This window comes from Falco cherrug, chromosome 3, assembly GCF_023634085.1.
Source record: "Falco cherrug isolate bFalChe1 chromosome 3, bFalChe1.pri, whole genome shotgun sequence".
Classification (NCBI taxonomy): domain Eukaryota; kingdom Metazoa; phylum Chordata; class Aves; order Falconiformes; family Falconidae; genus Falco; species Falco cherrug.
In genome coordinates, this window is record NC_073699.1 from 118,102,141 (window position 1) to 118,127,456 (window position 25,316).

Below are 25,316 nucleotides of genomic sequence, written 5' to 3' on the forward strand. Positions count from 1 at the left end.
ATGTGGCTGGACAGTAGGTACCCCCCCCTTTCATCCATCCTGTTACAAAACGTGTAGATAAACAGCGCTCCCAAGGCTGCCCCTTTGCCTTCGGTGGTGGTCGCAGTCCTGCTCGCCCCGCAAAGGGCCGGCGAGGAGGTGAGCATCTCACATGGGACTCACTGAGGACCGCGCTGCTGCTCTTGGAAGGGCACTAAACCCTCACGAAAGCTTTTGCCTGTAGCACGGATGGAGCGGGAGCCTCCGCAGGAGGTCGAAAGGGCGTCCCTCCAGCTGGAGGGCACGTATGGACCAGCGACCCCAGTCCCCAACAGGATCGCTGCCTGTATATATCTGCTAGATCCCAGTGCTCGCTAAAAAAAGAAAAAAAAAAGAAAAAAAAAAAAAAGAACTTTGTCCTAACGCTTGTGATGAGAACCGTGAAGCAATGCCTGATGTCAGGGGGCCTCCGGACGGAGCAGCGCTCCCCTCCTTGTACCCAGCTGGCCAGGGATGCCTCGTGAACGTTAGCACTTTGAAGTTGGTGGCCTTGTTTTTTTTAAAAGGGCTTGATCTTTTCATGCAGTTAAACCTGATTAATCTTCCCCATCATGTTGTCGTACTCCCCACCTCAAAATTAAGCTATGAGCAAGCACCTGGACTGTTTAAGATATTATCCAGGACTTGAGAATCTGTCATTAATCTCAGAAGTTTATGCCTCAAACGTAAAAACATATACATCTTAGTAACAACACTTAGTAAAGTAGCAGCTCCAAGTCTTAACTGAAGTTTGTCCTTGAATTTGATTACAAACAACACCAAGGGAAAAAAAACCCAACAAAACTAAACCTACATAAGCACACAGAGAAAAGCACCAATGAATTTTTCAGCAGCACCTAAACGGAAGCATTTGTCCTATCAAAAAAACCCCAAATATCAGAATTTATACTCCCAAACAAGACACACGAGGGATTTTAACTATACCTTACAAATCTTTAAACGCAGCCTATGCCTTTTAAATTGCATCAGCCCTCGAAAAATTATGAGGGAGCATAAAAGGGTCCAAGATATTTAAAGGTATAAGGTGATGAGAGATGCACCCAGAACAACTCAGCCAGCCACTTTTAACCATAGCCCTTCTCCAGACAGATGCTTCAGAAGGCTGAAACGAGTATCTTGACAGAGGTGCATCATACAAAAGCAATACAGCAAGCAAGGACACAGAATTCTATGCTACTTCACATTTCCCACCCTGAAGTCCCCAACAAGTTGCATTGAAAAGAATTCCCTAAACCGAGAGGGTCCCATTAGATTGGGAAGTTGCCGGAACTCCACGAGTTAATTGCTACTACAAGCCCAGCCTTCCATCTCTAATGAAAAAGGTAGCAAGTATCTCACCGTTTGAGTGGCACATGTCAACCTGACGCCTTTCTGTGTGCACCCGTTACCTACGGGGAAAAGGAGAGTTAGGTGCAGAACTCGTGCAGGACCACCACGCTCACCCCGGGGAGCTCCATGCTCCTGGAAGCCAGGATGTAATTGCATTAGTGAACACGTTTGGCTGCCTTCACCAGCCCACGCTTACGTTGTGATAAACTTTGCTTTGATGACAGATTCATAAGTTTAACAAACCCCACCTTAAAATCAAAGCGGCAGAGGGGTGAACTAGGGGGGTCCTTTAAGCCCCAGTTCCATGTTCAAGACAAGGGGATGGGCTTGTGATAGATACTTGAGAATGGTAATATTTAAAAAAAAAAGCAAATGGCAATTTTATACCTGTGTTATGTGATGTTTTATATGTGTGTGGTCTTTCTTAATGTAAAACTCTTGTATTTTTGTGGTTTATATGCAGCAGGACTGATGGCTGTGAGGGTGCACGCTATTTTGTAAAATATTCTTAGCCAGTTTTCCCAAGGAGGAAAAAAACTGAATTACTCACATTTTCATTGGCTTGTACCTGCATGTACAGTATTGGGGCAGCAAGTGAAGATGATTAAAGCCAGCTTGAAAACTTTTTCCTGTGCTTGAGTTGAGCTTCTCAACACACCCAGCCTAAAACCATGTGTAGCTTAAAAAAAAAAAGCCAACCCTCCCCATGCCAAACAGATATGCTGGGGAAGAAGGGAGGAGAATGAAACCCTCTTTTTCTGAAAAGAGCAGGTTTGGACTTGAGGAAAGAAATACCATCATCAATATGCAAGTGGAGCACCATCCGAGCAAGGCTCACGCAAACAGCTGAGCCCTCTCCCCTGCAGCTGCACACAGCCACCCACAAGCCGAAGGAAAACTGGCCTCTGTGTCTGTCCCTTCGGTGACTCCTAACCGCCCCCCCCAAGCCTTTCCTGTTCTCACTGTTACCACTTTTCGTTAAAGCTTAACATTTACCTTTTTGGATCGGCCTCGGTCAGGTTTTGTTGGACACGAGTGTGAAGCTGCAGCCCTAATAATTGAAGTTAATAATTGAAGTCATCCCCGCAGCCCGAGCTGCAGGAATGCTGCGTTTACCCACCCCCCTAAGCTGTGAGTCTCTCTTGTATATAAAAGTGTCAACTGACCTGATTCTGCCTCTGCTGAGCCTGGTTCTTTGCATGCTGATAGTCCTTCGCTTTCAGGCAAACACTGTTCTCACCTGACATTTGGGACGCAGCCCTGCTACAAAGCAGATGGAGTAGGTCTGATTTGGATGAAAGGCTCCAAAAAGGCACCTGAAGTGAACAACTCGCACCCGTGACAGTGTTTAACACAATCTGTTACGCTGTTTAAAAACAAGAGAAGTCAGCTGAGGTTTCACTGCAATATTTTATTTGGGAATTTACATATACACAGGATAAAGTAGACCACAGAAGTCTTGACTTCTTGCTCACGCCGATGAGTTTAAGCAGTTGTGTTCTACTGAAGATGTGAAAAGAAATCTGACCCACCCACTTCTTATGCCTAGAATTCAAATGTCAAAAGCTAGCCAGGAAGATGTACCAGGATTACACAGGAACAAAACAAAAAAAACCATGAAAAAAGTATAAATTAGGATGCCATAGTCATTTTAAAATTGTAATAAAACTTGCAGTGGGCTCTCAGCCCCTTGATAAGTTAACTCTCAGTTAGATTGTTAAAAGTTAAATACATCAATACCACATATTAGACAGAAAAGCCACTCTGAAGTGCAAGTTTCACATTCCAAACACCTTGCCCCCACACTGTGCGAGAATCCTGCTTGCTCACGGGGGGAGGGAGAGGGGTCTTCAAAATGACTTTGGTTCCAATGAGGGTTGGCGAGCCAAGCACAGCGAGGCCTCAGCTCCGGAGAACTCCACTCAAGGGAGGAGGTAGCAAGGCTTGCTTGCCCCTGGGCTTGGGTTAAAATCCAGTTCCTCAGCACCAAACAAGGTTTTCACCCCTCTGCTAACCAAACCCCCTACTAATACTAGAGTTTAAGTGATTTTTAAACAGCCTGATGCCACAGGCAGTATTAAGTACGGCTTTCCCAACTCGCTCAGTCACACCTCTGCTAAGATACCCAGCAGGACACCAAGTGCTACCCAGAAGCATTAGTGGAGGTTTGTGCAAGGAGGGGGTCCACCCCAGAAGAGTGCATTGACTGTGCTAAATACAGGGGAGCTCACGTTCTGATGACTTGAGGTTTTCACCGTGTCTGACAGTGAAAAGGCAGAGATGGGTCTCGGGGATGGAAGGAGGTTCAGGCTGGGCAGCCAGCCAGAAAGAAAAAGCCCTGAATGTCTCATGGAGCAGTTTTGAAGAACAGAACAGAAGGCAAAAATGGTCACAACGCAAGGGATCATTTCCACATCTGAGTGCTGAGGGACTGATTGCTTCCCTGGGCACCTCCTCCACCCATTGACTGTCCATATCCCATCACGCCGTTAGCTCCATAGAAGTTCATCCCAGCCATCTGCTGGGTCATCTGCAAAGGGGAGAGGAGGGAAGTCAAGGCTACGTCGAGGACACCGCCAGCCCACAGCAGAGGCAAAACTCACGATCCCCACCACATCCCAGGCTTAAGCAGGTTCTTTAGAAGGGTTATCGTGAAGCCACTGGCTCCTCAGGTGCATGCTCAGCTGAGGAAGTTTTCACTTCAGCTAACGTTGCCCTGATGTTTGTTCTCCACCAAGCACCAAGACCTCTGACCAAGTCACCCCTTGGTGATCCTTCGGTTTGCCTGTGGCATCAGCAGAACCTCACCCAGCCCCAGGAGCCAGGCTGTGGAATCACTGAAATCTCCAGGTAACAGGGTTGGATTAGTCACATGTGCCTCCCCCACCCTCGGGTCACCAGCAGATGACACCTCACCTGAGCGATGTTCCACTGAAGCTGCTGTGCTGGCTGCACACCATAGACTGGTTGGGGAACTGCTGCCATGCCAGCCACGTAGCCAGCCTGCTGCGCTGCCATCATCCCATTGGGGACACCGATGACAGCAGCCTGCACGTTACCCACGTATCCAGCTGGTATGGCCATGGGAGTCACCATCCCGGCAGCTCCAGGCTGGGCCATCATTCCCACCGATGGTGCCATCATGCTTCCCATCATGCTGCTGGAGGGGGCTACTCCTGGAAAGCTAGGATACGCCGCTGCGGGATAAGCCATCTGAGCTGGGGCCATGAACATGGCTCCTGGAAAAAGGCAGAGAAGCAATGAAGGCAAGAACTGCTACACTCATTGCCAGGGGCTGAAATGCCAACCTTTAACTCTGGGACTATCACAACATTCTCTTGGTCCCGAAACATCCAGACTAAGCTGCTTATTATGCGACTCACCAGTTCTCAAGAAGGACCACCTACATTCCCACTTCTCCGCTTGTCAGCTACCAGGACACCCCACCCACTCCGAATTAGTGCGCTGCCAGTCAGCAGCTCTATTCTGAGAGCTGTTACCTTGCGCAGGCAGCTGAGGTGTCTGAGAGCCGTACAAGGAGAGGATAGAGTCCTTAGAGAGTTGCTTCTTCCCCGCTTCCTCTCCTTTGCCTCCTGGCTCAGGGAAGAGATTCAGGTTTTCGGGAACAGAACCAGCACTTCCAGATGTTGGCATAGAGCCAGTGACCTGAGACAGAGGCAGCACAAGTGCAACAGCTGCACTCAGCACTAGGGGAAGACACAGATCATCATCTCATTCCAGCATCTAACGAGGCTTTGTCGAGCACTGTTATTCCCTCCTTACCTTCCTGGAGTCGGAGTTTGATCCCACCGATGCAAAAAGATCAAGATCCTTCTCCAGGCTGCTAGGCCGGCCGTTTGTAACCGTGGTTGTCACAGGAGCATCTGGGAGAAACAAAGCCGCGATGGATGCTCACCCAGATGGCCTCAGGCTGAGGGGCAGCCTCCCTGCCAACATGCCACTCAACCCAGTGACCTGACCCCTAACCTGCTGCAGCCACACACTGCCAGCTCTTTGCTCATCCTGCTGGTGCTGAGAAGGAACTGGCTGGGGACCAAGAAGCGTACTGCGCCACAACTGCCCTGTTAACCTCAGAGCAGCTGGGAGCCATGCTGTCTGGAGACCACCACAGCCGCTCCTGTAACGCTACAGGCGCAATCACTGCACCAGCATAAAGGAAAACATAAGGAAAACTTTCTGCTGCAGTGTCAAGCACCATGCTCGAGTTGCACTGGAGTAATTAAGCAAAATGCTCTACGGCTCCTATCAGTTATTCTTCACCTGAGATGGAAAATAAGTACTAAGAGCTCATCAAATTCACAAGCTCAAAGATGGACAGGGTCAGGGTAACAGTGTGGTGAGGCTGGAAAGGCTCTTACCAAGTCCCAGCAAGTCCATTACTGGTTCGGTAGATTTAGGGGAACTTTTTCTAGACTGCTGCGTTTCTTCTTTCTTTTGAGGCTAGGGAAAAAAGAACATCAGAAGCCTTGCTCAAATTCTGATTTTGCTCTGCTACTTTAGAGGCTTTAATGAGATTAACCCTTAAAATTCTTTTTCCAGGGGCCATAAGTGCTTCCAAAGCAAACAACTGCAGAGTATTACACAGTTTTATTGTCCCATTATGTTGGAACCCACCGTCAAGTTCAAGCATGCTCTAAACTAGCAAGAAAGTAACTGCTCAAGCTGGAAAGCTAAGCAGGGAGTAGCTGGATTCCAACCTGCTCAGAGCTGCACGGCAGAACACATCTGCTTAGTATCTGGTTGAGCAGAGGAAAACAAGCTACTACCATTAGTGTGACCGAATGCATCCACTGCTATGACCGAGGCCAGAAAAAATGCTTCCATATCAAGCTGGATTACCTCTGATCTGCTTGAGAGAAGTCTTTACAATTGATCCATGACCATGTCTTTTGGTCTTACCATTTTCACCTTCTCAAAGACGATAGGTTCCAGTTTTCTTTCCGATACTGGCTCATTACTCCTTTTCCATTTGTCATCTTTTTCCTTCTGTAAGGAAAAAACACCCCACTGACATGAGGGTCAAAACTCATGTCATTACATAAAGAGAAAGTTCATGTAGAGCTTTACATGATGCTGTTACTAATCTAAGAAAACCTCAAAGATACAGCTGAAGACCTCTGTTTGAAGACAGCCCTGCTTTGAAGAGTTGGACAAGACGGCCTTCAAAGGTTCCCTCCAATTTAAATTCTTTTGACAGAATGACTGAATGCAATCAGCTTCAGAGAAGAGCTTAGTCACTAATACAGGAAACTTTTAAACTGTCTATTTTCATAGTGTCACCGCTTACTCATAAGGCAGACACACACTTGCATCTCAACATGTATTCAAGCTTCTGTAGAAGTGATTAGAAACAAACCCTAAATGCGTTGATGTCAATACTTCGGTCCATGTATTTCTTCTTTTCATATTTATCCCGAATGAAGCTCTCCACAGCTCTGCAAGCAGCTTGTTAAAGACAAATAATTCAAGAATAGAAGACTTACGTAGTAGTATTTGACATGTGGATACAAGGTACAGGCTGTAACTAAACTAATGACTGTTTAAAGAGCATTTCCAGCAGTAACTTTCTTAAAATAATTTAGTGTTGGATCCAACTACTTTAGCTACTCAGTTTTTGCCCTTGGGTTATTCCAAGCATGGCAGTGCTATAAAAGGTATATTAAATCAGGGCTTAAATTCCTGGTGTATTTTCTTCACTGATTTATATTTACTTTAGCAATCACTTCAGAGCATACATATCATTAACACAAATCACACAGCGGTTGGAGAAATGAATCCTGTGCATACAAAAGCACCTCAGCCACCAGCTCAAGACAAAACAAAAAAATGTCGGAGAGGTTCTCCTGTGTTTCTTTAGATTCATGTCACCACCCCCATTGCACCCACCATCTAGAAACCCTCCTGAAAGGTAAAAGTTCCAGCTTAAATTTTCAGAAGTGTTACGCCTTTGTAATCTGTCTCCACTGAGAATTTTAAATGCTCAGCACTTCTGAAAGTCAACCCTCCTATTCACCACAGACTCTACAGTGCATCTCACACAACAGTTTCAGGTTGTAACATTTGCACTGCCCTTCTCCACCCCTACAGCTCAGAAATGACCCTTTTAGCCCTCTTCTGCCTCACTCTGTAAGCAAGCAGCCTGCAAGTGAAGCAACACTCAGAGGGTGCCTAGCTAGGAGCTCATTCTCACAGCTGATGCCCCAGCACGTGAAGTTAAGCCTCCTGTGCAAGAGGAGCAGCTACAAAGCCACAAGATGAAAAGACTCCACATTTCCCCAGCAGCAGAGGAAGAAAGGATACTGATCTGTTTGAGGTCGCCTGAAGTTCTCTGGCAGGTAGGCTTCGTAAAGACGATTTGCTTTTCCATTTCCCATCTCTTGCATGCACTGCAATTCAAAAGAATCCTTGAGCTGTTTGTTTTACAGACATTAAACCCCTTACACATACTAGCATGCCAGGTTACCAAGCAAGAGTCTGTGTTAACTAGAAGACATGTGTAGACTTTTGAAGTCTGTTCTGTACCTGAAAGCCACTCTTCAGGCCTTTGGTGCAAACCTTCTAGCTGGGAATCCTTGATGCAGTCGTCATGATCCCCCCTCCCCTTACAATCAGCCAGTCCTAAGCACCACAGCATGATATATAGTCAGAGGTAAGATAAACAGCACATCAGGAACCTGAAGTCACCCTGTAAGTCCAGGATTTGATTTCTGGAAACCTCATGGAGAGCAGGTGGGCAGCAGCTCCTGCTCCAGACAGTAGCAGCCACTGGCATTTTTACAGAAACTTGCCGAGCATTTGTCTTTACCCTGATGTTTGCAGAGCCTGAAATGATGACATTTTCCCTCCCGATCTAACCTAACTTGGCGTCATCTTCCTGCACCTTTGGCCTATTCAGACTTTGTTGACTTCCAAGTTTACCAAGCCCCGCTAACAGAACAACCCTGTTCACGTTTCGCTCACATTACCTGTATCTGTTCTTGTGTCCACTGGTCAAGATTGACGGACTTTACCCTGGATATGTGAACTCCTAGGTTCCTGTGGATCCCAGCACAACGAATGCAGATGAATACACCGATATTCCAGGATGCCCATCGTGGCCCTGCGAAGAAACACAAGTGTTTCACATCAAGTCAACCTGTAGTTGCCTTGAGCAACTGAGAAACTGTACCAAGTGAACTGGGACTGAGGCGTTTAGATTTTCATCCAGATTAGCCATTGGAATTAGACATCAGCAGGATGTCTAAATATTGTCTCCCAATCATTAGACTTAAAGCTAGTATTTCATTGCCTCCCTCTTCCATTTTGAGAGCTCTATGCAAGACAAGTCTAAGAGGAAGAGGGAAGAATAGGCAAACAGTCAAGACACTATAAACCCCCGATTTCACCTTGCTTAAACCCATGTAACAGCCATGTCAATATAAGCCCGTGTTCCTGCTTTAGCAATGGAGAATCTTTCTCAGATAACCTTACTGCAGTGGAATCTGTTCCAGAATATTCACTACTGCTCTAGGAAAAGCAGCATAAAATACTCAGCATTTGACACACGGACCAGAAGAAGACATCAAGTCTTCTGCAGGGGGCTACAGCTGAGTAAGGAGAGCAGAGCAAAACCCGGTACTTTGGCCACCAAAAACCTAGAGCCAGGGGCAGAACCCAGGTTGCAATCCTGGCCCAAGACCGATGGACAGTTCACTCCGCAGTTTCTACAGCTCAGCTCAGGTTCACAGCTTGCATGCGGCTTTCAGACAGGCAGGACAGCTCCGAGGTGTAGAAGGGAGATCATGCCAGGGTCAAAAAAACCCAAACAATCCACAGGGGAAAGATTAACAAGCTTAGTTTTACTCACTGCAAACAGGTCTCTGAAGGAAACCCAGCAAATGCATTACCGAGGAGGTCCACAGGCACTGCCACCACGCGCAGCCCCCCTCCCAGCCAGGGCCAACAGACCCTGGCCATGGAAACCCTCAGTCCTGCTGAAGGAAAGCCAGCTTTGGAAGTAGTCCTCTGCAGTACAAGACAGGCAGGTTTTAAAACCAAATCATCCGTGGCAGCTTCCGCCATGGGTTAGATATCCCTGTCCATGCTGCCCAGGCAGCCACTGCACAGCCACACCCTGAGTAAGGGACCCAAGAGCCTCCAGTAAACTAATTTTTTCTTTTTTTCTAGCCCTTTTTCTAAGCGTTACAGGCATTGTGGCAGATGAAGAGTTATTCTGTCTTTTCTTGCCATAACTAAAATAGCAAGCCTCAAAGCTAATGAGGCTGAGGTGGGAGGGGGAAGAGGGGGAAAGTGTAATTTCAAAGCCCTAAAAAAGCAGCGCTGTATTTGACTCTCCTAGATATGCTAGATTGTTGTTAACAGTTTAACTCCTATTTACTGGGGAAGCCTAGAGTATCCCGAGGGATTTGGTGCCGCTCATGCTATCAGTGGCTCATGGTCCCTTCCAGGGCAAAGGCATGGAACCTCTAACTTACCTCCAAGTACCTATTCCAGCTAACTCATGTTATGATTTTTTTTTTAAAAAAAAAAAAAAAAGAAAAAAGTCACCTGGCCTGCCATTGCATTCTGCTTTTTCACTTAAGAGTGGCCTTGGAGAATGGTACTAATTCAATGAAGCTGGTGAAAGTCACTTCCCAGCTTAGGAACAGCTCTTGGTGAAGACCTTAACAGGAGCATACTGCTGCCTATACCTTGGTTCCTTTACCATACCTGTCAATATCAAGGGCTGAACGCAGCAAAGCGGGGGCCTGTACTTTCAGCAGCACCTGAGTACACCAGTGACAAAGTGAGACGTGGGGACAAAAGGCTTGTTCAGTGTTATGCCTGTAGCACACCAAGGTTGAAGCCAGAAAACTCTGCTCCTTCATTTCATTTATTTGTGCCCTTCTCCCCAAGATGCACCCTGAAGGCTATAACGTGAGACTGCCAGCAGGATTAAGCATGAGATTCAAGGTTAGATGTAAACTCTAGATATATTTAGCCTTTATAGGACTAAAAGGATTAATAGTCAGCTAGATACTACATCAGGGCTATAGTAATCAGCTCACTGGTTTGTCACATGTGCTAGCTCAAGCCCCTGCAACCTCCTCCTACCCTGCGATGCCACATAAGAGAATGACTCAGTGGTACAGGCTGTTATAGCCACGCTGCTTTAGTGTTCCTTTATTTGTGATGCAGGATCTGAAATAGGAAGGGCTGAGTGCAGGAGTAACAGCTGACCACTGCTGCAACTCTTAGATCCCAGCTCTGGATGACTCCAATACTGAAGCAGCTTCGTTATGCCTGTGAATATTTTTTTTAAAAAAAAAATACGTAGGCTTTCAAAAATCCTCCTAGCAGCTAGCATTTGGTTTAGAGATAACACTGTTACACAACCAAGGGTAGTTCTCTCCACTGACCCTTATTCCAGCCAGGGTTTGGGTGTCCTTGCCATGTTCAGGTCTGCAGCCTCGAGGAAACGCCAGAGGTCTGGGGACGTGGGGCTGTTTTTGCCAGAAGTTTGGGGATGGGGGGTCGTTTTTGTTTGGAGCCAGGGAGAAGACCGATGGCAGAATTTCAGCAGTCTGTTCTCTGACACAGTGGTGACTCTAGAGCCACTCAAGAGCAATACTTGGGATGGTTCTCCAAAATATTGCCCAAAGCTCCGCAGCTCTGCAAGGCGTATGATTTTGAATTCCAGATCCAAGCACTCCATACTTTGGATATAACTAGCAATTCTTTTAGCCTAGTTACACAGCCTTGTATTCTAGCCACACTGTGATAAAAAGAGGAACAAGATACAGCTACACCCCTCGAGAGTGAAAAGCTGCTTTAAGATAAGCAGCTGCAGAAGAGAACCACTTGCCTCAACAGCAGCGAGAGGTTGACACAGCAAGACGCAACACAACAGGGAAGAGCTGCTGCTCGAATAATCAGTGCTGAGCAGCACGGCAGCCTGTCGGCAGCGGTGCGAGGCAATCCGTTTTGCCTCCCCGAATCAAACTCCAAATAACATCACGCTCGTTAAAATTATCATTTGGTGCCTTGGGCGGTGAGGAACACTACAAGGGTTTCTTTCGCTGAAAGCAAGGGTATCCCAAGCAAGACAGCCTGGCCTAAGCAGGCTGCCAGCAAGGAAGCAGCAGGACAAAGCTCAGATGTCCTGGTTAGGTTGGACATAACATGCAGAAGCACCAGCCCAAGCACATTCTGTTTTGACCTTCAGCTTTGCTAGTATCCAGTGCACCCAACTCTTAAGATAAAACGGCATTTTTATGATTTTATTTATGATGAAGGACTTCGTTTTGTGGGCAAGGGGGGGATGGGTTATCATGTAAATGTACACAAGCCTCCCACTTCCCTCTTTTGAGGGCACGACGAAGCAGCTCTCGCTAGAAATCACAGGAGGAAGTGCCCAGTGAAGCTCTGGCTGGGGAGAACTTCATAGAGTTGCTTCCCCCACAGTTTCACATGCTATTTTCAAGGTGACTGACTTGCAGAAAGACCCAGGTGGTATTTACAGATGAGAGTTCGGTCACATGTTGCAGCATTTAACTTCCCCAAAACTAAGCCAAGCTGAAGACTGTATACAGAAACTACAGCGACGGAGCGATGACAGAAGGGGCAAAACACCTTCGCGGAAGTTAAGGGTGAAATGTTTTTATGTGGGTAAGTTGCTTTAAAGAATACCACAGCGGTGCTTATCAGCATTGCTAGGGCTGCAGCAGAGCACTATCTTCCCTTGCAGCCTCTGTGCACACCCTGACACCACGAAGTGCTCCCAGGAGGGCATGCCATGCCACAGGGACCACAGTACCCTCTGGCTTCACCTAATCATGGAGACTCACATGCAAAAGATTTTAGGACAAGGCTAACAGAAGCATTTTGCTTGTTAACCCGCTAGAAAGTGGCATAAAAGAAAGTGGTCCTCGCATGAATGCTCTTGCTAATGTTCTAAAAGCCACCAGACTGCTATAGAGTTTAAGGGCTAAATGAAAACTTGCTTCCCATATGCAAAACTGGGGGTTTGCTGCAATGACAGCCAGTATCAGACGTGCAAGCCTAATGCTGCAGTCACTTTGGTTTCAGTATTTTGACTAATTTTAAACTTCCGCAGTAAGTTACATGGCACTAACCTTAGCTGGGCATAGCTTGTTCTGATCTGATTAAGCATCTCATGCCCCTGTACATCACCTCATACGTGCCCAAATCCTTTCTGGAGAATGCCAACCATCTGCAGGTGACCGTGAGATTAAAGAAAACACCAGTTTTGAGTAAGAATCAAAACAGATTTGAAAGCCCAGCTATACACTTGGTTCTGGCACAATATTAAGGCTAGATGAGACCACCCTGGGATATATTCCTAGCCTGGCAGCGGTTGCAGGAAGATCATGAGCTTAAAAGCATCTATTGCTCAGTCAGTTTTCATTTCAGAAAGCTGCATTGAATATTTGAGCGTATTCCCAAGTGAGGATGCGCCACCATCCAGCAGAGACTAGAAAGCTATGTGCGAAAAACTGAGCTGCCTGGGCAGTGCTTCCATGAGACAGTTTCACAGCCTGTTTTATATCCCAGCCTGTCAAAATAAACACTGCATACCAAGCTGGTCATAGCAGCTTCAGCTAGCATCTAAGCCAGAATCATTAATGCCTGCAAGGACTGCCTGAATGATCTGCCCTTACTGGAGAGGCTCCCAATTCCCTTCGCAACCCCAGCACAGCCTGGCTGTTCCCCTTCACATCATGTCTTCAGTCACTTTGCTGAAAGTTCACACCCTCGGCATTTTTAATCAAGGAATCCCAAGGGGATTCACTCCTCACCCTTTATTCAGGCATTAAAATTTTGTCTCAAGCTACTCACACGAGTTTCTTTGGTAATAACCCTCCAAAAGGCATTTAAAAATAAAACAGAAGTTGGCTGCAAAGCCAGTGCTCTTTTGAGAAGGGGGGGGTTCAGGAAAAAATAGATGCTTTCATAGGCAGGAAGGAGAAAGCATGGCTATTCAAAGCCTAATGAAATATTCTTAGTGCAAACAATCGTTTGCCTCGCAGGCTCCCTGCCTGCAAGCACTCCAGCAAAAGCCCAGCTGTAAGAGGGAAATGTGCCTGCTCAGCCCATTGATCCCCCCTAACACTGCTCCATGTGTGGGACTACGGCACCGCACAGCCACCCCCTCAGCACTCACAGGGGAAGGGGATGTGGGAAATCCTCCCTGGAGCCAGATAATCGCTGTGAGATGACACGCACATCCTCTCGTACAAGCCTTCACCAGTACTTAGAAATTTCTCATCCAGTCAAAGTTGAAAAGCCCTAATTTTTTCCAGAGCCAAATGAAGAAATAGTCAAGTATCCAAGAGCTTCCTTTGACTTGTGGCTTCCTTATTCTGGAAAGAGATTGCTTAATGACTTACTGAAATTCATTCCACTCGTAGAAAAGCTATGACAAAGGCTGTCTTACAAAAGAACTTCCTCTGCTCTTTACTGCAGAGATGTGCTCTACAGTCAAGCATTCAGAACAGCTTGGGGAAACGAGGCAAACTCTGCTAGTAAGTAAAAAGCACAGTTAAACTCAGCATCAAGATCTCTAAATTATGCTGTTTACTCACTAACACAGGCTAGTGAGTATGGCCTGAGCAGGGCCATACTGACACAGGGCTCACGGACCTACCACTGAGATTTGTGAAGTGCTAACACCCGCTGTACCCCCAGATTTAGTACCAGGCTAAGCTATTTGATTAGTTTTCAGGAAGCCATTGGAACAGCTGCTAAAGCCAAAAAGCTCTCCAAGGGAGTCTGATGAGGATATATACCTAGTCAAGTAGTTCAGCGGTTCAAAAATTCAACTTCATTCTGCTCCGAAAGACGCAAGGGCTGCTTTCAGAATTTCTTTGCCTTCCCCTTCCCCCCCCCCCCCCCCCCCAGTAAAAGACTGCTGCATTAATTATAGGTTTTAACCACTCTTAGCAAGAAAAAGGAAGAGCCAGAGGCATCTATGGGGGTTGAGAATATAGACTCCAACAACAGCTTGGAGCTTTGCCTTAAAAAATCTTCTTGGCTGCATTAGTAGCAACCAGTATATTCTCCCCAAACCATAATGTTTGCTACAGGTACCTTACTGGCCAAGTCAGACCAAGCTGACTGATGCTGGCTCTGTTTCCTCTCAGGAACAGGCTTTGAATCTTCTACAGTTTACCAGAAACGCGTAACACTGAGCGTCTCGTGGCCTCGAAGGAAGCTACGCAGCAGCATTTGATCTAACTTTGAGTAGCAGTAAGCTCACAGAAGAATTGCAGCCTTCAGTGCACCTCTTATCACTGCGACCATCTTGTTCTTTGAAGCAGCACTGCGATTGTACAAACGCAGATGGAGCAAGGTGGAGGAAATTAAAACAGATGCTGCAAACAGCAAGGTGGATCCTTCCTGCTGTTTAAGAAAGTGATGCTTATTACTTCAGCAAATAAACTGTGAAAGTGACAATTTCAAGGAGATGCTATAGTGACAATCCATGCAAGGGGGCTCGTTAACATTACCAATACTGATGGCAACACAGTCTAGAGAGATAAAAAAATTCAGTCAGGTTTCACAATCCATGTATTCCCTGTGGTCACTAGGTTTTGACCAAAATTACACACTAGTCAGTCCTGGAAGTTACTAGAGGAAAGGCAGCAGATTTCAAGGAGGCCTGAAATTCCATGAAATGCAAAAAATTTTGGTAGTTTGTAAACACCATCCTCGTGCCCAAATGCACATGTAAACAGAGCAGCAGGATGGAAACTCCCACTAGCACTACTATTTTACACCATCAAAATTCAACTTAGTTTCCCTGCCATCAAATCCCTTATGTCTTTAATTCTTCACCATGTGTTAAAAGCATTTAGACTCTGCCTGCCAGTCTCATTTGAGTTGGGGAGATATGCAGAAGTCACTAAATCCTTAAAACAGCTCCTAACAGAGGAAGGAGTCTCAGCTCCTGGGCCACTTTTTTGCTTGACTGATCATCTCTTCAGTCTAGAGCTAGGCGTAAACTGGTTTCCACTATCAGTTACCAAAAATGACTTGACATTCATAAGGGTGTAACCTGGCCAGGAAGGACTGACATGTTTTGCCAAAAATAGAGGTAAGCAGTTTAACAAGGCATTGTAGGTCTAACCGTAGCACAGGTAAATCCAGCTTCGCAGTCAGATGAAGCTTTGCTCTTAAGACAGTTTCTCTTAAAAGCTCAAACTTTGTCCTAGATTTCCGAGGACACATGAAGTAATCACTATTCTGGATCAACTGAAGGAGACCAAAGCTATTCTTGATTCTCTAGTTGGCTTTGATAACCTACTTGCATTTTGAAAGATGAATTACCTTTAAACTGCAGAGGCATTTTCTGAAGAGGCTGGCACACGAGCTCCTGAACATGTTTGATACCTTATGTAATTCCTCTGGCAGTTACTATAGGAACAAACTTTTACTAAAAGTTGCAGCTATGCTCCGAGAATCACATGGCATCTCTGGACCCTTAATTTACACCCTCTGCTATACAGCCACTGGCCACACAGGCTCTCCATTCCACAGGTGGGTCAACCGAGCTGGTACAGAAGAACAACGCCATTAAAGCTGACATGGTTTGCCGAGATGCCTCCCGCTCAGAGGATTATCTTTGTTACCTATTTCTGGCAGATGTAGAGACACGCATCCATGTTATATGACTCAGAGCTCTGCCTCTCTTTCCTTAAAGGGTATCTTCCTACAACTCTCCCAAGCACAAACCACTTCCAGAATAAGTCCCCCACTGGAAAGGCTGATGCTTTTTCTGCACCCACCCCACCCCCCTTGCTTTGTGGCTTGAGTGGGAACCTACAACTTACTTCAGGCAGGTATAGGTAGGGTCAGGCTCACAGCTAGACAGAGCTGCGCTCCCGCCCTGCCAGAGCCCTGGACCACGGCAGCACTGCTCAGGCTTCTCAGATGAAGGTCACTAAGGGATGAGCCAGTCTCACAGACAAAGCTAGTTTCTGAACATTTACACCCACCTGAAATTAATACTGCTTTATGCACAAGATAGTCCTTTCAGACCTGATAGAAGAGTAGAACAGTTCGAAAGCAGAAGAAAAAATGCAGGGCTCATTAAGATAACGGCAGAATATTGTGACTGCAGCTAAGAATTAAAACAAGTACACAAGCACATATGCACCCGCTCTGGCAAGCTTCCATTACATAAGCCTGAGCTTTCTCCTAATACAGGATTTTCTAAGGCAAGCTGAGAAGCTTTAGTCCCACCACTTTGGTTTTTGAAGCCCACTGCAGGCAAACTATGCATCACTACCCACTGCTCTGTTTTCCCATAACGAGCATTTCTTCATCACATGCAGTTGTTCTAGGCAGCTATTTAAAAAGTTAAGTCTTGAAATTGCTTTTGCTGAAGAGGAAACTCAGCTGCAATTCAATAGTCTGCTGATGGAAGAGTTGAGTCAACAGATTTTTGTTGAATATTAACAACATGTTTTATATTAATACTCATTTGGCTGGACTAAACCAAATGTAATAAGCCAACTCTCCCATTCCACTGGAAATCATCCCTCCTTAACTGCACCTACCCCAGCCCCAGGATTTTCAACCTGCTCCTTCTGCTCCCCATCCAATATTTAACCACCTCTTTACAGTTTGGGTTTGTTGTTTTGTTGGTTTTTTTTTCCAAAGTTCTACCCTGTTTCAGAAAAGACTGCCTGAAGAATCAGATCTGGCTTGGTGTTGTGTTTAACAAAGGGTTTCCCATCTAACCACTGAAGTTAGAAGAAGGGGTTGATTTCAGCACGGAACCCACAGTTCTCACAAGACACAAGGATGAAGGGAAGAGTCAGACAAACCAGGAGGAGCACAGGGCAACCTTAACTGATGGACAGATACCGCGGTCCTCGCTGGTGCTCCCTGTGGAGGAACCTGCCATTCCAACGTCAATGGAACTGGATCCAAGGAGCCTGTTGGATAGATAGGACTGGAAGAGCAGAGGGGAAGAGTTTGGGAGAAGGAGAGAATCAAATAGAATTAGCTGTATCTCACACAAGTTCAGCACAGAGCTTTAGAGTCAGAAACGCAGAGAAGAATCCAGTTAACATAAGTGTTACTCAACACAAGACATTTCCCATCTCCTGGAAGGTACCTGAATGCTTAGGTCAAGTCTGACTTGCACCAATTACACCACATCCCTCCAGCTACGCTGCAATTTCAGCCTCCAGACTCAATTCTGATGTTCAGCAGTGAATCTTCTGATGGACACTCAGTACAGTCAGACTGCCTGACAGTCATGCTACCTCACACACGAAACCACAACCACCCTCAGAAAGCACTTCGCCATGCACTGGTAGAAGAGGTCCCCCCCATCAACAGCTTCTCTTTTAAGGTGTTTTGTTCAAGCAATTTGTACAGCAAAGGCTGTCAAAAAGAGGATTATGCTAATTACCTCTCCAGCTGTTAGCAGACAGCCATGCTACCACCTTAGCCATGCTGGGCAGTCCCAAGGGGAGAGCTGCATCACTGCATGTGGTGCTAGGAATCCATGCTGGATCGCTGCTTTTGATCATTAATAACAATATTGTGACAGTATTCAGAGCTGCATGTGAAACCCACTGAGACAAGAAACCATTGGCTGTGCTTGCAAGGGGAAAAATCTGCTGTTCTGTTTGTGCCCAACACGGGTAGATTATGTCCTAAAGGCTGCCACTGAGCTCCCGAGTCCCATTTTGATCATGTAATGAAGACCCCTCTCAGACACACAGGTTTTCACCCCTAAGCTCCACTGCAGCAGTCTAGCCACACTCTGCTTCAGCACAGGATGTACCGCTTGGTACGCGTCCAGCCGCTTTTGATCAGATCACCCCACTTACCCACACTTTGAACAGAAACTCTGCAATACAAAGAGGAAGAAGCAGGGGAGAGATCTCACCCAGCTTCCTCCAAAACAAAAGCCTCTAACCACTGCAGCGTTTATTGCTGCAGAAGCAAAAACCACCCCGAGCTTTCTTTCCCAGTTTCCACGTCGTCCTTTTTTCCCCCTCCTCCAGCAGCTCAGACCCAGGACATTAACAGCTGTCCAGGGAGGCCATCAGGCTCGTGCTTCTGCAGCTCTTTCAGGCTCCTCTGTGTAGCTCTTCCAGAAAAGCTACGCACAGAAAGCACGTGAAGCCACCAGTGTCTCCAACAGCCCGTCAGAAGAAACACCTTGCGAAGAATGATGTGCCCCACAGAAGCTACTTGAATCCCAGCTATATGAGGGAAGGAAAATATATTGGAGAAACCTAGTCTTCCTCCCTTATCACACTTAAAGGCACGAGCTGGATTAGGAATCACTTGTACACACTGCCTGATGGAATGCAAATAATAACACGAACACAGAAGGCCACCTTCTCCGTAAGCAATCACTTTGAGGGCAGAAGAAATGGAAGATACCCAACTGTTCACCAGCATGGCATAATAAACAAGAGCACGTTCACTACACTGGTCCCAGAGTGCTGAGTCCAACCAGCAGCCAACAGCAGAGAGCTGATGTTCCTGAAAAGCAGACTTTTCCCCCAACACTGAGAATTCCTGTAGAGGATGAAATCAAGCAGGTACATACTAGCACTGCGGCTCACACTAACAGGTACGGTGATCTCGTTTAGTTCTGTATATAGAAGTGGAAAAAATACAGTAATGAAACCCAGCAAGTAGTTAGGTCATTGGGAACAGGCATAATGGAAGCGTGGGTGGCATCTGAACAGCCTCTGCCTATGTGTCATGCTAGCTTTGAAACGCTCAGATCAAGCGGCAAACCACTACAGAATTCAGTCACTTCAACATAAACCCAGATGGTCAAAGGGCAGCGTTTTAGTGTAAAGCTGTCTCAATAGGTGCTGTATGAGCTGCCAGGTTCTTACTCCGCCTTCAACTTTGCTGAAACTCATGCAAAAACCCTTAGGATACTGAATGTGAGCTGACAAAGGAGGGAGCTGGCATAAGAAATAAAGACCTGCCACTACCAGCTAACCCCCCCAGCGTCATTTGCTACAGCAACCAGATTTCAGCCGTGACCTTGGCAAACTACTACTCACAGGACTTTACGCGAGCACATTCTTAGTGCGTCTCAACTAGCATAGCCAGACTTGCAATCGGTTAAAACAGAGCGACAATCAGCTGTACAGAAAAGCAGCTATCCTCTCAGGCAGTGCTAGAAACACTGAGGGAAGCCACCTGGAGCTAGCAAATACCACGTGGCCTCTCATTAGCACAGACTTGCAGAGGTTTTAGTTATTAAGAAGCCATATATCAAATAAAATGTGCTCTTTACTCTGCACAAGTACACCTGGGGCTCATTTCCATAAGCAAAGCTGAAGGTTGCAGTTACAGCAGCGGTTAAGAACACCAGGCCCTTCCTGCCATTGCAAACCAGTTCCAGTGCCTTGCTGGGAGCACACCACATCAAGCCACAATAACCAAAACACAGCCCAGTATCACGCTTTGACTGGCACCAACTATCAGTCAGATCCCGGGCTCGAGAGCTTATCTCATACAACCTCCCGTGGCCACAATCTCTGTACATTGCCCTCAAGAATGAGATTTCACATCTCCACGAATCTCATTAGCATAATGGATAATTATTTTGTCAGATAACTCAGTGCAACAGAAGCCTACACTTCATGACTGAAGGAATCTATCTTCCCAGACACAAGCAGCTTCCAGCTTTTGTGGGAATGCTGAACTGCACACTTCGATTTTTTTTTTTTATGCAGTATTAACCAGAATACCACATTTCCAGGAGGTACTGTGAACGGGAGAAGCTACATAATCACATCAAAACAAGGAACCTGGAACTGTGAGGAGAATTTGTTTCCATATTTTGTACGTATCTTGTCTTTTGAGGCATGAGACAGTAAAGACAGCTATTTTTGCCCTTGGTGCTGGCATTAGGCACCAAGAGATAAGGTATTTGCAAAGCAAGAGGCACATTCTGCTCTCTGCCAACATCACAATGTTCAATCTACATGGTCAACCAAAGCAAGTTGTGAACCATGCCTCAAAACACACCATCTCCAAGACAGGTTGTTACAATAAGGCGACTACGTTTTGGGGTTTTTTAGGGCAGAGCTGAAAGCAAATCTTAATAGCACCCTTTTAAATGTTGTTCAGCAGTGCTCTCTGCAGTTTTTAGAGGTCATACTGAGGTGACCAAGACTCCCACTTACAATCGGGCACAGAAAGACAGCCCTTGCTCTGAGGTCATTTAATGCAGCTATTGGGAAACAAGCCTCAAGTTCAGATCTCTCCAAATCATAACTGCACATTAAAATAGGATTTTAGGTAGGCATGGGCCCAACCTCAACTCTTGTGCTACAGGAAAGCAAAGCATTTCACAGTAGGAAACTACAGAAATATATCTGCATCACCCTGGAACAAGTAACAGTTGTTTTGTTAAATTGTTTTGTCTTCTGGAATGCAAACATTTACACCTGACTTCCTCTCTACCCCTCTCCCACTCCTTTCTAAGAAAGGTAAGGATCACAACATGCCTTGAAATCAACACGAAGTAGAAAAGGAAGCACAGGACAAGGACCCGAAATCCTTTCAGTGGCGCGTGCTCCAGTTCCTTTCTTCTCCTTACACACTGCACCTTCTAATACTGCTCCTACCTGATCCTTTAACCGTGATCTGCTGCCCACATTGCAGCTCTAAATTACAGGATATTACTCCTCCAGCAGGAATGCCCTCCAATATTACGCAACGCCAGCTTTCCAGGTTTCTCTTAACACAAGACTCCTGCAGAAGAGCGGTCCCCAGATGCGATTCTGTGTTTTGATACCGACATCCCAGCACAGGCAGAGAGGTGATAGATGAGTTGCCAGCAGCAAATCCCGGGCAGTTCCCACTCACTGGCTGAGGGACAGGCACAGCCGAGCTGCAGGAGCGGGGTCAGAGGCACCCGGAGAGGTTTCTCTGCCAGGAGCACTGCCCAGCCTGCTGCAGCACTGCTGCTGCGACTAACAGCGAATTAAATAAGGCAAATCTGGGCTGTTTTTTGTTTATTTACGTATTTTCGGCCAAATACCAAGCGCCTGCTCCAGCAGCGGGGAAACATCTACCCTGGAAGCACCCGGCCCCGCCGCAGCAGCCCTCGACAGCACGGCCGAAGCCTTCTCTGCGCCCTCACGGGGGAGGCCAGAGCGCGGAGCCGTTGCCCCCCAGGGCCCAGCCAGGCCTGCCCTCCCGGAGCGGGCGCCCTCCCCTCCCGCCGCAGCAGCAGCTCCCCCGGGAGGGGGGACACCGGAGGGCGCCGAGAGCTCCTCGCCCCGGCGGCAAGCGGTAAGGAGAAGGAAGGGGGGGGCAGCGCCCCGCCACAGGCCGGCACGGGGGGGGACACAACCGCGCCGGCCCCACTGGCCCCACCAGGCCCCGCCGCCCCCCTCAGCCGGCGCGGCCCGCGGGGAGGCCGCCGGTACCTTTGGCCTGGCAGTCGGCGCAGTACTTGTTCTCCTCCTCCACCAACAGGCTGGCCAGTACCGCCTGGTACCGGTCCACGTCGCGCACCGACTTGCCCGTCATGGCGCGGCCGGCGCAGCCCGCCCGCGGGTCACGGCGCCGCCGTCCCGGGCACCCGCCGCTTCCTGCTTCCGGCCGGCGGCGGAGGCGGGGCAATAGGGGGAATGAGCCAATAGGCTGCAGCGCACGCGCTTTAACACCTTCCCCCCGCCGCTCCCCCTCGCCGTTGATTCGCTTAGAAGCCTCAGCGCCCGCGGGAACCAATCGGAGGACGCGGGGCGGTGGCAGGGGAGGCATGAATGGGCATGGTCACGTGACGAGCACGGTTGGGGCGGAGCCTGGGCAGTGCGGGGGCGGGGCGGGGCGGGGCGGGGGCTGAGCGGTGCAGGGGTGCGAGGGGGGCTTGGGGTGCGGGGAGGGGTTTGGGGTGCTGCGGGATTTGGAGGGCTGGCTGGGGGGTTGGGGCGTATTTGGGGGTGCTAGGTGGGGGTGCTGGATACTAGGGAGTGGGCGTGCTGGGGGGGGTTGGAGGGCTGGCTGGGGGAGCAGGGGGCTTTGGGGGTACTGGGTGGGGGTTTGGGGTGCTGGGGGTTTGGAGGGGTGGCTGGGAGAGTTGGGGGGGCTTTGGGGGTGCTGGGTACTGGAGGGGTGGGGTGCGGCGTAGGGGTGCGGGGTGGGGGTGCTGGGTGAGGGTTTGGGGTGCTGGGAGGTTTGGAAGACTGGCTGGGGGGTTGGGCTTTGGGGATGCTGGGAGGATGCTGGGTACTGGGGGGGTGGGGGTGCTGGGTGAGGGTTCAGGGTGCTGGGGGATTTGGAGGGGTGGCTGGGGGAGTTGGGGTGTTTTGGGGGTGCTGGGTGGGGGTGCTGGGGGACTTGGTGGGACTAGCTGGGAGATTTGGGGGGCTGGATGGTGGTTTGGGGTACTAGGGGATTTGGGGGGGCTAGCTGGGAGTGCTGGGATGCTGCCTGGGAGTTTGGGAGGTCTTCTGAAGGCTTGGGGGACTGGGGGGCATGGAGGTGCTGGGTGGGGGTGCAGGGGTGGCGGGTGGGGGGTTCAGGGTGCTTGGGGGTTTGAGGGTGCTGGTGGGGGTATGGGGTGCTGGCTGGGGGGTTTGGGGGGACTGCTGGGGGATCGGGGGTCTGGAGGTGCTGGCTGGGTGTCCAGGGGTGCTGGCTGGGGCAGTTTGGGGGGATAGGGGATTTAGGGGTGCTGGGTGGAGATACAGAGGTGCTGGATGGGGGTATGAGGTGATGGCTGGGGGACTTGGGGGGGCTGCTGGGGGACTGGGGGTCTGGAGGTGCTGGCTGGGGGTGCAGGGGTGCTGGCTGGGGGGTTTAGGGATGCTGGATGAGAGACTTGGGTGGGCTGCTGGGGGCTTGGGGGGACTGGGGGGCCTGGAAGTGCGGGGGGTTTGGGGATGCTGGATGAGAGACTTGGGTGGGCTGCTGGGGGCTTGGGGGGACTGGGGGGCCTGGAAGTGCTGGCTGTGTGTCTGGGGGGACTGTGTGGGGGTTCAGGTTGCTGGGGTGTTTTGGGGTGCTGGCTGGCTGGTGGCTTGGGGTGCTGGCTTCAGGATGGAGGGGGGCTGTGGGGTGCAGGGGGTTTGGGGGGGCTGTGCAGCGGGTGCTCCCTGGAGGAGGCATAGGGGGACGTCCCTGCTCTGCACCTTCATCAGGACCCAGGCCAGGCTCAGCCCCACACCTTGGCCCCACAGCGGCACGGGGGCTGCCCCACAGCTCTGCGCCTACCGCCCACCACCAGGCCACCAGGGCTCCCATCCTCCCAGGAGGGGGACCCTGGGGGCAGCGGGGCAGACCCTGCAGCTCGGGGAGGGGGACACAGTACTGGTCAAGGGCAAATGTTCCAGTTGGATCCCACGGTAAAATTAGTGGGGGAGAAAAAAGATGGAGGTGACAAGCCAAACCCTGGTGCTGCCGTGCTGGGGTGCTGGGGGGAGAATTTGAGCAACGGCGACGCATGAAAAGCTGCAATCAAATGAGCAATGGCATCAAAAGGAGGAAAAAAAAAATAAATGTCACTGTGTAGTAATCTAAGCAGCGCTCAAAATTACATAATTCCTCCAAAAAGTGACACTCGTGTCCCAGAAAGGTGCTGGGCTCGGTGGCAGTGCTGGGATGCGCCCGCCTCAGGCACCAGCAGAAACACCCCAGGAGCTCCAAGGAGGTCTCAGATTCCTAAATTTGAGGAATCCAAATTTAGATGCTCTGAAAAGAAGGTGCATTCAGCCTCGAGCCATAAGGATTTTTGTCTCATAACAGCAGGTTTTGGTGTAAGCGCAGCTCAGAAGGGCTTCTGCCACCTCTCGGAGGCGTGGGGAGGGCAGGAGCCCCCCGGCCTTCCCTGTGCCCACCTGGCACGTGGGAGGAAGAACTGGAGAGAGGGTACTAGCCCAGAGCGGTGCATCATTAGCCCCAACTGGTCCATGTGCTGGGATGGCCCTGTGCCCACTGGATGGGGCGCAGACCACTGTTCTGCGACCCCTGACCTGCACTGGGGTACAGGTGGCAGCCTGCTGGCTCCTGGGGGCCACTGCCCCCCCCTCCCCCCCCCCCCCCCCCATACCAATGAATCAGACTTCAGCATCTCATCATGGAGCCTTCAAGCCCTCTGTGAGGAGGAGGAAGAAATCGCCAAGATGAATCATCCCCACCATCCCCGGGAGTGGGAGTCGGGGGGCGGCGAGCTGGGGGGGCAGCTGCCAGCAAAGGCTGAGCCAGGTGGGGGGAGCTGGGCTTGGGGGGTGGTGAGTGGGGCATCCGTCCCCCCATGGACGGGGGCCTCATGCCCTGCCAGGGCTGTGGGGAGCAGCCGGGTGACCCCCTGGTGTAGCCCCCCTCCCCTCCCCGTGCCACGCTGGGGCCATGGGGCCATTTCTCAGGGGTGCCCCAGCACCCACAGTGGGGCAGCTGCCCTGCCCTGGGGCTGCGTGGGGGCTCACAGGGCAGAGATTGGGTCAGACACGTCAGAACCGCCCCCCCTGGACCCTCCCCGGGGTGGCAGGAACCAGCTCCCAGTGCCCACCCCATCACAGGGTGTGGGGGCAACCGCAGCCCCAGCCCCGGGCAGCACGATGCCCCATGGCACTGGTGTGGGCATCACGATGGGGACATCCCAGGGGACACCCTGGTGCCCCTGGGGTGCCTGCACAGACATCCTGGCTGGGGTCTCACCGTGCAGGTCCAGCAGCAGCCCCCCAGCTTGTCCCCCTCTTCTCTCAGCCCCTTGCCTACATTAAAGCCCCTTTGTGCCACTCGTGCCAAATCCCCCGCTGCCGTCGTGCCAAATCCTCCGCCACCGACGTGCCAAATCCTCCGCCACCGACGTGCCAAATCCTCCAGCACCATCCAGCCCAAAATAGCCACGGGCTCACCTGAGCAGGGGCGGGGGGGCTGGGGCTGCTTGCCTGCCCTCATCCCACTGCTCCATATTAATG

The 25,316-nt window shown here is 49.5% G+C and overlaps 1 protein-coding gene across 1 annotated transcript; it reads right to left on the reverse strand.

Moving 5' to 3' along the window:
* Positions 1 to 2,759: 2,759 nt before the first annotated feature.
* On the reverse strand, positions 2,760 to 22,001 carry SMAP2 (small ArfGAP2). Its single transcript, XM_055705201.1, has 10 exons — positions 21,822 to 22,001; positions 8,355 to 8,488; positions 7,690 to 7,775; positions 6,746 to 6,824; positions 6,289 to 6,375; positions 5,748 to 5,829; positions 5,152 to 5,252; positions 4,869 to 5,034; positions 4,285 to 4,607; positions 2,760 to 3,898 (listed from the first exon to the last, which is right to left on the reverse strand). Exons 1-10 carry the CDS (start codon positions 21,922 to 21,924, stop codon positions 3,773 to 3,775), a joined length of 1,287 nt encoding a protein of 428 aa, XP_055561176.1. The 5' UTR covers positions 21,925 to 22,001; the 3' UTR covers positions 2,760 to 3,772.
* Between the last annotated feature and the right edge of the window lie 3,315 nt (positions 22,002 to 25,316).

Excerpts from the sequence above, each read along its gene's own strand:
- SMAP2 (XM_055705201.1), bottom strand. The coding sequence starts at position 21,924 with ATGACGGGCAAGTCGGTGCGCGACGTGGACCGGTACCAGGCGGTACTG. Across the intron at positions 6,825-7,689 it reads AGGCGACCTCAAACAGATCA|AGCTGTGGAGAGCTTCATTC; the intron begins GTATCCTTTCTT and ends AGCTGCTTGCAG. Across the intron at positions 3,899-4,284 it reads TTCAGTGGAACATCGCTCAG|ATGACCCAGCAGATGGCTGG; the intron begins GTGAGGTGTCAT and ends TCCCCTTTGCAG.